This window comes from Microtus oregoni, unplaced genomic scaffold (genome assembly GCF_018167655.1).
Source record: "Microtus oregoni isolate MIOR12 unplaced genomic scaffold, Mior012 000020F_ref0000438, whole genome shotgun sequence".
Lineage (NCBI taxonomy): Eukaryota > Metazoa > Chordata > Mammalia > Rodentia > Cricetidae > Microtus > Microtus oregoni.
Genome location: NW_024543079.1, coordinates 19,860,001 through 19,873,662, shown reverse-complemented (window position 1 = coordinate 19,873,662; position 13,662 = coordinate 19,860,001). Strand labels below are relative to the sequence as shown.

At 43.8% G+C, this 13,662-nt stretch overlaps 2 protein-coding genes across 3 annotated transcripts in view; one reads left to right on the top strand and one right to left on the bottom strand.

The window, feature by feature from the left end:
• The window catches only part of Napb (NSF attachment protein beta), a 41,329-nt gene extending 29,660 nt beyond the window's left edge, over window positions 1-11,669 (bottom strand). The window contains exon 1 of one of the 2 annotated variants that reach the window (XM_041670385.1): window positions 11,485-11,669. In XM_041670385.1, the coding sequence (XP_041526319.1) occupies window positions 11,485-11,582 (98 nt within the window). In that variant the 5' untranslated portion in view covers window positions 11,583-11,669. The remainder of the gene's footprint in view (window positions 1-11,484) is intronic. The other variant, XM_041670384.1, reaches the window with a different exon arrangement.
• Window positions 11,670-11,823: 154 nt separating this feature from the next.
• Window positions 11,824-13,662, top strand: part of Cstl1 (cystatin like 1) — a 16,890-nt gene continuing 15,051 nt past the window's right edge. Inside the window, exon 1 of the mRNA XM_041670981.1 lies at window positions 11,824-12,051. The gene's annotated coding sequence lies outside the window, so the exon portion shown is untranslated. The remainder of the gene's footprint in view (window positions 12,052-13,662) is intronic.

Genomic DNA, 13,662 nt, shown 5'->3' with positions numbered 1-13,662 from the left:
ACTAGAACTAGAACTGGGTCATTTGTTGCATATTCTGGCAGATAATCTGGCTATGTTCTGCCTGTCCTGAAAACCTGAGTGAGGGTGAATTAAAAAGTAGTGGACTATGTATTTTGTAAAACTCCAAGACACGATAGCATTGTGGCTACAGAATGGTTACCACTTGATGCTCTTATCCAGATTCATGGTGGGCTAGGCAGAAAGACCTGAAAATGTAGTTTAGAGAGGAAAGGAATAGGAGCCATTCACAAGCTGTGGGTAACACGGGCAAGCGTTAACGACTCGTGCTGTGAAAGAGAAGTCAGACGCTGGGTGGAGAGGACAAGTGCCTTGGGGGCAAGGCCACACCTAAGAAATCCAGAACTTGTTTGAAAAACTTGCATTTTAAAACCATTTTTAAAATCATCTTTACACTAAGATATGTAGACTTTAAGTCTGGCTAATCTTGCTGCATGATCCCCCCTCCCATGTTTTTACAATAAAGCTTTAATAAAATCATTTTATGTGGTACGTTTGTGTGTAAGAGAGTGCAGATGAGAGTGTAGTGGTCAGAGGACAGCTGTGGTCCAAGGTGGCAGGCTACACCTCAAGCTGGCAGAATCCGGCATTGTTCACATGGTAATGGTTTTGGAGGTGTGAAAAAAATGTAAGTAATGGGGTCACAGAGGCTTGTACTAAGGTCTCAGGAGATGCTGTAGCAAGGCGACATGTGGTTAGATTCCCTGAAGAAGATCTGAGAGGTCACTGCACAAAATGATGAAGGGGAAACCTGAATTATAATGAAGATCTCAGGATACTAAAGGTGCCAGAAACACGGGCTATCCATAAAGACAACCGGGAGAAAGCTTCTGTGGGATTACTCTTAATGTTTAGGTACCGACCGCCCTCACGGGCTGAGTAACCACCAGCTTCTCAGCATCTCACTGTGATTTGGCTGTCACTGCCGTTTTAAAGCTCCCTTAATAAATCCTGACTTTTTTTTTTCATCCCCTTGCTTCTGGCCCTGTAGAGAGGCTGACTAAAATGGAAGTACGGAATGGAGTTGTAGTTACCAAGACTTGGGATGCGGTATGGGGCAGGAGAGGGCAGAGAGAGAGGATGGCTAACATGTACAGGGGTGTAGGTGAACATCTGGAAGAACATAGGCATTCCTACAGCACGGCAGGATAAATACTGCTGACAGCATTTCCAAATCCACAGGAGAGACCACTCTGGATACTCCCCATGGAGAGATGTGATGAGTACTCCGGGTGATGGTTATGACAACTGCTCCGGTCTGTGCTGTACACATAACATACACTGAAATGTCACGTTGTGGTACAATTGCCATGCACCAATTAAAAACAGTATGTTTACCAAAATGGAGGCAGGAGCAGGATATTCTTCAGAATGCTAATGTGACGTCTAACACCAAAAGCCAGTCCATGGAGAGGGGAGGTAGCATGCAGAAGTTCCTTCATTTGTCTATTAACTGATGACAGAGCTCAGCGTTGAGCGAAAAGAACCAAAGTTCTGCAGACGATGCCATTCACAGTCCTGTCAAGGGAGCACTCAGGCCAGGAGGGGAAGAGAAGCAACACCAAATTGGGCACTGGCACTTGCTGCCAAATCGACTCTTGGAAGCTCTCTCCCAGACATTTAGATTCAACTTTATGAGACTTTTTGTTTTCACCATTTCTGCTTATTTAAGGAGAAAAAAAAAAGGAATCTCAAAAAGAACACTGACATTTAACAACTGGCTGATAAAAGTATTTGCTGGGTTTAATCTCCTAAATAAAGGCAATGGGCTAGGTATGCCGCTGGGTTTAATCTCCTAAATAAAGGCAATGGTCTAGGTATGCGTAGTAAGGAAGGCTAACTGGACTTTTATTCTGGCAGGGCTCTGAAGCTCCACCTTGACAGGCGGAGTAAGTGCCAAGAAGAGCCAGCAACAGAACAGATGCTAGATAGGTAAATACCTAAGAAGTGAAGAACAGCAACAATTCAATAAACTTACAAACCAGTTACATAAAACTTGGCCCGACTACTGATGTTTTAAATGCATTTTGCCAAGTGTGGTGGTTCATGTCTTTAATTCCAGCACTCAGGAGGCAGAGGCAGGCAGATTTCTGTGATTTCAATGCCTCCCTGGTCTTCAGAGCGAATTATAGCCAGAGCTACATAGTAAGATTTTATCTTAATTCTTTTAACCTTTGTAAAAATGAAATTTTTGAACTGAATTTCAGTCTTTATATAACATTATAAACAACTGTTTTAATTTCCAAATAATAACATTGTCTAAATATAAACTTACAAACCCTGAATATAGTAAACGTCCTTGGAAATGGAGTTGGTGAGAAACAAATCCAGTGTGGAGGGCTCCCTCGGGAAGTCAGTAAGGTGGGGGTCTATGGGCCAAAGCTCCAAGCTTCGGAGGGCACCACTCCCCAGCAAGGGAGCCCCACCCGACCGAGGAATTCCAAAGCCAGGCAGGAGACCTGAGGTCAGGTCAGGAAACTGAAAAGGAGTGCCTCGGATGGACGGACAGGGCCACAGTCTCTAGAAGACCGCTGCTGCGAGAGAGGGAGGGAACTCCCTAGAGGGGACAGTGCAGGGAAAGAAGGCAACAGCGAGAAAGGAGCCCCTAACTACTGCTCCGTGGTGCCACTCTGTCCAGACACTGCACCCAACTCTACAGCAGCAAAGAACATTCTAAGAAGCTCCTCTCCTACCACAAAAGCCACTGTGCTGCAGGTTGTGGGGAGCCAAATCCTTGAGTGAATGTGTAAAGAGCAGATGAAGTCCTAGTGACTGTGTGTTGTTGACAGGGGCACGGCCATGTCAAGGATCCAATGTCTCAGACCCATGGGAAATTAGCAAAGCCAAGCTCATATGAGTCAGGCTCAGAATTAGTAGCAAAGCCTTTCTCTGATTCAATGACAAATGTTGGCAGTGTTGGTGATTAACCAGTCTAAGCAAAACTAATCAACTGTAACTTCCTCCTCTTGGATGCTTACAGCCTGAGATTGCTTACCCACAGGGATCTCCTACTAAGACAACAAACCCCTCCCCAGGTGCTTTAGGTAATAATCACACTGAGGTTCTAGGTTGTTGCATAGTTGGTACCCACCTGACCCCAGCTTTTCTGTAGGTGTGTTTGTGTCTGCCCTTTCTGTATTCCCTCACTGCACCTTGCCAGGATCAAGGGCAAGAGAGAGGGCCAACAGGCCTTGTGTACACAGATAAGCACTGGAGAAGTTAAACACACAGCGTACCTCTTTGATGGAAGGAGGCGCACAGCTGCTCTTCCTGGAATGCTAGGAATGATGCTGTTTTGCAACCTGGTGATCCCTGGCTGTCTGATGAGACAGGCTCTGCCTGCATCTCCCAGAATTTAGGTTTTCATTTATCCTAGACATTTCCCCCTAAATCTTGAGCATTGCATTTGACCATAAAACCCATTCTTTTGAGTGATGTCATGTCAGCCTAAGTGACTTCTATGTTATCTTAGGGCCTGGCCAATGCTGATACCCACAGGCATTTCCTCAGTCAAGCTCCATAGACCCTAAATCTCGGGCACTATCTCTGACCTCCCAGTCCCTCTCCCTATTTCCCCCATCTCATCCCCAAACAACAGTACTCGCTCTTGTGAAAGAAGCCAAATGAACTTTGTAAATCTCAATGTAAACGTGTCTTAAATTGTGCATTTGGGACTGAGTTAATTGTTATCTGAATACTTTTTTCCAAAAGTGTGCTGTGGTCAAATATGACTAAAGCAAAATGATCTTGGCCAAACTCTAGAAGTCTTGGTCCAGCGCCACTTCCAATAAAATCGGGCTGAGCTGAGAGTTTCATTCTTCTTTTTTCGTGGGTCATTTTCTCTGCCTGCTATAAAGGCTGGAGGAGAAGCACCACAGGCAAGCCCTGCTGGACTCCGTGGCAGGCAGGACAAGGGACTGACTCCATGTATTTGGAATCCTCCAAAGAAGGAGGAGGAAACAGCCCCTCAAACAGGTATTTGAACCAGAATCTCAGAAAATTCCCAGGACATAAAAACACCTGCATCCAAACACTAAACTGGCTGACTATGTACTAATGTCCACTTAGAAATCCTGGTAAACTATCCAGTTCTATAAATAAAATCTCTGGGCTCCTACATCAAAAGCAAAGGTGCTTACAAACCTAAGAAATCAAGGTAGGAGTGGATTTCAATGATAGCATACACAGCTAACAACACTGGGGAATTTCCCAAGAACTCAAAAGGGAAAGAAAGTCACACTGTTATCAAAGAGCAAATCAAACCATCCATCAAGGGTCACTGATGCAAAGCAAAACTCCAGAGAAAAAAAGAGACACCAGAGAACCCCAGTGGAGCAGCTCTGGATACATTTTCTTACAGATCTAAGACGAAAGTACATAATGAGAACAGTTAAAAAATAAAGTGCATGGAAATATTTTTTGTCTAAGTACAAATAGCAAAACTCCCACACCAAACCAACAAAAACAGACAATGGAGGAAGGAGAAGTGACACACACTTTCAAGCACACAGGGAACAGGTGTTTTCCAGAACAAATGAAATAGCTGAGGCCTAAGTGAGGAACAGAAGCTAGATTATTTTTAAAAACTTTATGTCATGAATGTACCAGCTGAACAAAGCATGAATGGTCCAGATAACAAAGAGATCATAAAAAGGGTCAGATAAAATATAAAATACAGTAAATATAACAAAGTACTTCAACAGTTGAGAAACAAAATCTTCGCATCAATATCACTTTCAGATTTGCTCACAAAACAGAGCCACAGAAGAGACACAGTTAATATAAGGCCCCTGCAAAAGGCCTGGGATACAGACCCAGAAATACACCAGAGAGCTGTAGAGATGCCTCAGCCACCCTTACAGATTCAATTCCTGGCACCTATAAGGCAGCTCACAATTGTCTGTAACTCGAGTTCCAGAAGATCTGACACCCTTTTCTAGCTTCCTTGGGCACCAGGCATGCATGTGGTACACGGGCATACCTGCAGGCCAAACACCCATACGTGTAAAATAAAAGATAAATAAGATTTTTAAAAGGTGGTTTTAAAAAAAGTATACCAAAAGTTTGAGGCCAGCCTGGTCAACATAAATAAATGAGTTTTGGTCAGCCAGCGCAAACCAGTAAAACCCTGAATCAAAAATAAAATAAAACAATAAAACCAGAATATACCAGCCAAATTTGGTTAGATGCGCTACAGCCTTTCATCCTGCAAGGGTTTCTCTTGTCCGATTCAGCTGCAGGTAGGTGTGATGTGGGTTCTTTCCTAAAGGCTCTCACTCTCTACCCAGGAATGTCTTCTTAACTCTCAATAGATAAAGATTCAGAAGCTGGGTGGTGGTGGCACATGCCCTTAATCCTAGCACTCGAGAGGTGGAGGCAGAGGAGAGGGCAAAGGGCAGAGGCAGGTGGATCTCTTTGAGTTAATGGCCAGTTTGGTATAGAAAGCGAGTTTCAGGACAGCTAGAGATACACAGAGAAACCCTGTCTTAAAAAATCAAGAAAAAGAAAAAAAAATTCAGCAGAAGCAGAGGGTAGCTCTGCATTTCCAAGGGGAAGCATATGTCTCTTCCACTTAACTTCCCCAGAGTTAGTCATGAAGCTACCCAGGAGGAGAGGGAGATGGCTGACACAGAGCACACGGTCACTGGATGAATGTGTGATCTTTCTTATATAATACACAGTCCCAGTGCAGGAAATGCACACAATAAAAAATTGACAATGTAGAATTTGGGCTTAAAAGCACCAAACAATATAAATAAGTTCATTCTATAACACTAAAGATAAAGCTCATAATGGAGTTATCATAGCTGTGAATATCTTTGAGTGAAAGGAGAAGTCACTTTCTTATAGCAGAAACTAAAAGAGAGCCACAGAGAGAAACACACAAAGAGAAGACATTAATGTACTTCTCTTAGTCGAAAGTAGATCAAATACTTAAAAAACCACACAGCTGGGCGGTGGTGGCTCATGCCTTTAATCCCAGCACTCGGGAGGCAGAGGCAGGTGGATCTCTGTGAGTTCGAGGCCAGCCTGGTCTACAAGAGCTAGTGCCAGGAAAAGCTTCAAAGCTACACAGAAAAACCCTGTCTCGAAAAATAAAAATAAAGTAAAATAAAACCCACACACACACACACACACACACACACACACACACACAGCCTCATCCTAACTATATAGTCAGTAGTTAGATATTATGGCTCTCTATCATCTTCTTCGAGCTCACAAGGACCATTCACAAGCACTGCTAACATATTAGGCAGTGGAGAAAGCAAAGAAATAGCTGTTAATTTTCCAATTACAAGGAAATAATATAGGAATTTAACATAAATACACAAAAAGGCTCTTCTGCCTAGAAGGATGCCCCAGAACAACTCCTGGATCAAGGGGGGAAACAAACGAAAATAAAACTACTATGTATCAGGCTCTACAGCACACAATTAAAGTAGTTTAAAAATTCAAATCCAAACCAGATTCGGATAAGTAAAATGGAGACAGCAAATTAATATCCCTTCAAAAAAAAGGCCAGAGGAAAAAATAAATGATAAAAAAATCAGAAAGCATCCGGGCGGTGGTGGCGCACGCCTTTAATCCCAGCACTCGGGAGGCAGAGGCAGGCGGATCTCTGTGAGTTCGAGACAAGCCTAATCTACAAGAGCTAGTTCCAGGACAGGCTCCAAAACCACAGAGAAACCCTGTCTCGAAAAACCAAAAAAAAAAAAAAAAAAAAAAAAAAATCAGAAAGCAATAAAGGTAAAAGCAGAAATAAGGAAGACCGCTTACATGTTCATTTATCACCAAATCAAATGAACACATTATGAAGGTCTAACAGGGCATAGAGTTTCCTTTAACTAGGATGCTAATATGATCTAGTGACATGGGCACTCTTGGTTTACACCTATTTTCCTGATATTTCAAAAAAGACAGTTTGGGGACGTCTTAGGGTTTCTTATGATAAGACAAGACATCATAATCAAGAGCAACTTGGGAAGAAAAAGTTTATTTTCATGCCTTCTTCCTTAGTTATGCTTTTACCTTTATTGCTTTCTGATTTCTTTAACATTTATTTTTTCCTCTGGCTCTTTTTTGCAGGGGTATTAATTTGCTGTCTCTGTTTTACCTATATGAATCTTGTTTGGCTTACATGTCCTGGATCACAGGATCACAGGTCACTGAAGGAAGCCAAGGCAAGAACCTGGAAGCAGAAATTGAAGCAGAAGCCATGGAAGAATGCTGCTTACTGGTTTGCTTTCTTATGGAACTCAAGGCTGCCTCCATCCTGTGCACTGAAACTACATGCAGACTTGCCTACAGACCAATCTACGCAGACATTTTCTCAGCTGAAGTTCATCTACCCAGCTAACTCTAGCTTTCATCAAGTTGACAAAAATAAAAACAAACAAACAAAATCAACCAGGACAGGGTAATATTATTTACAACACTCATGAGTAATTCTCAGAAATAAGGAATATCTGAAAAAAAAAATCCAAAGTACAAAATTCTAGAATTACAGATTTAAATGGCAAGTATTATTTCTCTTTTATATAACATATAGTTATCTATATCTTAGCTTTTACATTTATAAGAAACAAACACAAATTCTCCCACACTTCTTACACTGTAACATCTGTCTCTGTAAGTAACCAAATCTACATTTTCTGTCTTGGTTTTGAGATGGGCTGGCCTGAAGCTCAAGATCCTCCTGCTTCAGCCTTTTGATTGCTAAGATCAAAGGCATGAGGGATTACAATAATGATTTTGTTACTGTTATTGTTGTTGCTCTTTTTGTTTTCAAGACATTTCTCTACATATCCCTGGCTGTCCTAAGACTCACTACATTGACCAGGCTGAACTCCCTATGTAGACCAGGCTGGCCTTGAACTCACAGAGATCCACCTACATCTCCCTCCCTATTGCTGAGATTAAAGGTGAATACCATGATGTCTAGCTGATTAATGACTTTTTAAAAAGGTGAATCTATATTTTAAGTATTAGTTGTTAACTGAGAAAGATATAAATGCTATCAAGGCTCTCAAATGACCATGCTAAACATGGAAACACAATCTTCACTGGAATAAAAACAAGTGGAGAATATGGATATAGCCCAAGAAATATTTGAACTTTCACAAACAGATATTAAGTAAATTCATGCTTAGTTGCAGTAACCCAAAAGGATCCTTCACTAAATTTACACCAAATAGATAACACTTTAATTAGCCCAAGACTGAGGAACACGGCAAAGGAACCATCAGGGGCTGGGAACGTAGCTCAGTGGCCGGATAAATACTTACCTAGCAAGTACAAAGCCTGGGAGTTGCACCCAGACAAACTGCAAACAAAAAACAAACCAATGAAGATAGCTCAGAAACATTCTCCTGCCATTCCTAAGTATGGATTTGGTCATCTACCTGTGTTCCCCTAGCAACAAATGAAGATAGCAAGCAGGTCTTTGCAGTTTGAAAGTATCCTACTGTCAGTTTGGCCAGTTTCAGATCATTCTAGCAGTTTGAGATTTAAACTAGAATCTGAAGTTAACCACAAATTTCCACAGCCCCTCTCTAGTAATGCACTAACTGAAAATCTGATTTTTTAAGCAGTGGTTTTATACTGTGCTCTTCAGAAAAAGAGAGTTTGGACTCAACTAAAAAGACACATCACTCTTTAGCCAGGAATTAGAAAGAAAACCGAACAAACGTAAAACTGGTTGCAGACATGTCTGCATCCTTCCTCAACTATTTTCCTGCAGGGAAGCTGCAAGAGACTTTGCTGGGGAAAAGGAATGCACTGATGCTCCCTCCCCACCTCCAGCTTCCAGATAGAAAAAGCTTGTAGCTTACACACAGAGGAACTATCCAAAGGACCCACTCTTGGGAATATCCATGCATATTTCCATCTAACGCAACAACAGACAGATTTATGGAACAATCCTGAGAACGCAGTATCACCACAAAAGTATTGTGCAGCATACAGGAGATGAACTCAAGCTAGGCTTTAATCTGCAGTTGGGAGATGAACAGCCAGCGACGAGAAACATCTGCGATAAGCCAGATGCCTTTTTAAACGTCCCCCACATCCTCAAAACATCACCTGTCCATCCCGTTAGATGGAACAGTGATACTTGGGTGAACCTAGACATGCGATTATGAATTCTCCGTTAGCCTGAGGGTATCACATGGAGGTAGATGGCACTACCATAAATGAAAGATAAAACCTAAGGGGGCAGGGCAGGGCAACATAGGGGTGATGACAGATGCACGTAATGTTACACCTTTAGAACTCTAAACATCTAATACTGATACAAAATCTTAGTCTTCCCATTATAAGTCAAAGAGAAATAGGTCTGGTTTGGGGTTTCAAATACTGCATACTTATAATCAATCTCACGAAGCTCTATATATTCTTTTTCCCCTAAGCTTTCCAGGACCAAATATGACTGGAAACCTCCCAGTCCCAGTCCTCATAGTACAAAGGACACTTAACCTGGCTAAAACTCTTAAGGTATTTATTAAAAGACCAGTGACCAAGTCTTTGGCTCCAAAATCCTGCAAAACTCAATCCATCTGCCCTCTGCTTCCTTGATGTGTGGAGTCGACAGCTTTGATGCATATGTGGATAATCACCTGACAACCATTTCCAACACCCACAAGCCTGAGTGTTTTAAAAATATATAAACTGATCACTACTCACGAGATACACTGTGGATTATACTAGAAAAAACTGAGGCCCAAAGATGCAAAGTTACCCTGATCCAGGTTCCAAAGCCATGATCATAACCTGACCTGCTGCTTCCACATGAGTAGGAAGTAGTAACTCTCGGCAAACTGCGTGTGAATGGCAGAAGATGAGTCTTCGTACAGGGCCTGTCACCGACAAGGCAGCCACAGTCAATAAAACCTTCTTTCAGTAATCAAGATTCCTCAAAATTTTTTAGTTGACTCAAGATCTGACCTAGTTTCCTCAAAACTTCGGGCCTCTTGACCAAAAGAAATGCCCGTAACTGGCTCAAGGAAACACGATTTGAAACTCATGGTGCATTAAATCACCTCCCATGGTGAGGCAGTCACCCTACCATTAAATTTCACACAGTGAATCTCCTGTGTTTTGTGATTCAGACAAGAATTAGTATTTGGCACTTACATTACATACAAAGAATGCTCCCTGTCCCCCTTAAAGGGGAAACAAATTATCCATAATTTACAGCTACAGTTCCAAGCCTTGTATTTCTTGAGAAATTTAGGACCTAGTAGTGATAAATGCCCTTAGAGGTCTCCAAGGGTGGTCTCCTTTATCTTGGCAGAGCACGGTACCTTGCACTGTATCAAAGTGACCTTAAGCATTTCCTGGAGATGGAAACATAACGGGGTTCCACTAAACTGTTACATAATAACGAATATTATAATTAGCAGTTAAATGAAAGAAGTTGGAAAAAAACAAGTCAAAGCTCACTGGGTGTGTTTTTAGAACTAAGTGTCCAAATTGAATTTGTACAGAAATAAAATTGTGTCTCAAATTGCGGTAGTTAAGTATGTACTACTAGTCCTTCCCGATAATTTAAATCTGCTCTTGGTAAAGATCTTTCACTTTCAAATGAAAAAAAAATGAGGTACACGCGTAATTTCTGCCGCTGTCATAAACAGCTGAATCATTCGCATAATCAACAGCCCCGAATTCTTCCACAAGCTCTCAGTTCAGGTTCTGCCTTTTGAGAGCTCGGAATGTAAAGCCTCCCCCTACTACAGCATGTAAGAATTACACCAAATCACGGGATTCCCAAAAGATACTGACTTTAAACAGAGGCAACGTTATGGTCCATCAAACAGGAGGCCCGGGCTATGGATAATCACTCCAGCAAAGGAAAAACACACCACCCGAGGAAATGATTGCAAGGCCTGTGGGCCGAAGCAAGCCGACAAGTGCCCAGGATACAAGGGGCGCTGACCTCACGCTCCTGTGAGCCTCTCGCAGATGCCAGGCGCCAGGCTGAGTTCCAGGACCTTCCCGTCTGGCTACCCCAAGTGATATATGGCTCAGACTCGGGTAAATTAATCAATCCGGTCCCCTAGAAAGGTGGTGTTCCCGGAGGGGCAGCTCGGCGCTGACCCTGCCACCAATATCAGACCACACGAGAGGAGTCGGAGTACACAGAAGTCTCCAGGGGCTCTTATGGGGTTCTGGATGCCTGGGGGTTGAGGGTTATGGGTTCTTCGGGCTGTATGTGGGGATGCCCAAGGCCTGAGGATCTCCGTAAGGAGATGTGTGCAGACTAGAGCTCCCAAGGCATGGCCCAGGGGATGCAATGGCCCCTAGGGGCTGCAGGACCCAAGGCCGAGCATGAGCCACCTGGCTGTGTTCTGAAGGCCGCTGGGAACACAGAACCCTAAGCAGTTGTGCGAGGCACTCTGCGGTGGCAGCCGGCTGGGTGGGGGACCGGGCACCAAGACCCCTAAGGTCAAGAACTCTGGCGCTCACCCGAACAGTCCTCGGAGGAAGGAGTGGGAGGCCTTCACTCGTTTTTCGGCCTCCGCCATCAGCTGGACCGCTTCTCGCTCCTTCCCTGCGTTGTCCATGTCGCCAGCCGCTGCCAAAGCCTCCTCCGCCGACTTGCTCTGCTCCCGGGACGACTTAACCCTCCCTCTAGCAGGTGCCCGCACGCAGGCGCGGTGCGAGCGGCCTGTAGGGATCTGTAGTCCTAGACTCCACTATATGGCAGCTGTGTTAGAAGTCACAACTACAGTTCCCAGAAGGCCGTTGGGCAGGGCTGGGCTGCAACCTGTCTTGCGGACCTTGAGTTGTCCGGACTCTCTTCGGTGGAGGGAGAAGGGGCGTGGTGGGTAGTGGGCCAAGGTGGACTTCAAGGGTTTCAGGAATGCTGAATTAGAAAATGACCGGTGGCTTCCAGGGGAGATAACCTAAAATTGCATCATCAGGAATTATTGACCATGACTGAGACGTGGCGATGGATAGACTGTTGACCATGGCATTAAAAAAAAAAAAAAAGAAAAAAAGAAAAGACGCGGACGTTCAACATACATGCAGGTACTGCAAAACGTAATCAATCTAACGCAGCAGTTCAGCGCAGTTTCGTCAACCATGTGGTGCCTCTTCACCTCCCGACTCTCCCAGAAAAGGAGCAACAGCTGGCTAAAAGAGTTATTTTTAATTTCTGAGAGCATGAAGTTAAAAATGCACCATCTTCCCCAATATAAATTCAGAGTTGTTTTTAAGCGCCCCCAAATTGCAACTTTCTATTGGTCCACTTGTTTAGAAACGAGTGGCAGGCATATCTTCCGTGTAGGCACAATCCACTCATTTTATATTGACCGAATTCTGTTAGATGGCTACGAGCCAGTGAACTCCTTTATCCTTTACATAATGCTGGCCACAGTGGGTGGATCCTGACAAAATTCCTGTCTGCCAGGAAGATTTTTAATCTACTGAACATCCATAGATAGTTGCAGTCCTGTGCCAATGTCTTCTAGGCTTGTCCCAGAGGGAGCTGGTTTTTAATACAATGTCTAGGCCATCTAGGCTTGGCAGTGCTAAGGCAGAGGTGGGGAGGCAAGTGGAATCACTGCCAAATGGAAGTTTCTGAGGACTTAAAACTCTCCACGAATACACCGTGGGGACTGGCAAGCAAAACTTACCTAAAGAGATGAATCCTGTCTTCAGAGAACAAAGCAAGACAGTTCAAACTCTTTGAAACAAGTGGCCAAAACTGATGTCACAACCTCGACAGGATGCTCTCAAGATAGAAGGGAATACCAGCTCTGGGGACACAGTTTTACTTATGACTCCTGTAGGCATTCTTCTCATTTTGGAAAACTGATGTATGTTTGGAGCGGTTAATGGGAGTCAGGAAGGAGGAAGGGAATTGGAGGCGGCGGTAGATGTTGGCTTGAAGAGAGAAAAACGGTAGAGAGTGGATGAACATTGGCCTTCGAAGGGGAAGCAGTTGGGGAATTTGGCGGAGTGAGCCAGCTCACCAGCTCCATGTGTAGCAGCAGTGTGTTGATCAGAGCAGTTCCCAAGCTTGGCTCTGTGGAGCAGCTTTGCAGGACAGTCAAGAAACAGTGATCCCTCTGCCACCAGTCTTTGATGTCCGGATCGCCACCCCACCCCATTCTAAGGCTCACCGGTCTAAATCCTGCCATTTTACCTGAAAAGGAGCTTAGAATGGATTTCCCGAAAGCACGCCTCAAAAACCAGATTTTTCACACATAGGCCTTTGGCGAACACTGATTCAAACTGTGGCACCTGTCAGTGGCTCTGGGTACATCCTATTCAATGGACATTCAGGATGCATAGATGGTCAGGCTGAATCAATACGGAGAATAGACTAGAAGATGAAAGACTCACCATCCATGTGAAATACTCCGTAGAGGCAGGACTGAAGCCCCCCGAAATCCCCTGCTCAAACAGAGCAGGGAGCAGAAAAGGACTTATGTAAATACAGGATGTGGCCATCTGCATCGCTAGAGTTCCAGGTAGAGTGGAGTCACCTTTTACAGCCAAGCCTCAGAAGTAGCAAATGGTTTGTCACTTTTCTACACTGAGACAAAGAGGTAAAGTTAGCCTGAGTGCAGGGCGGGGGATTGGGTGCTGTCTCTTGAGGGCAGGGGCTCAACCTTATTCACGTATTTGTTTGCT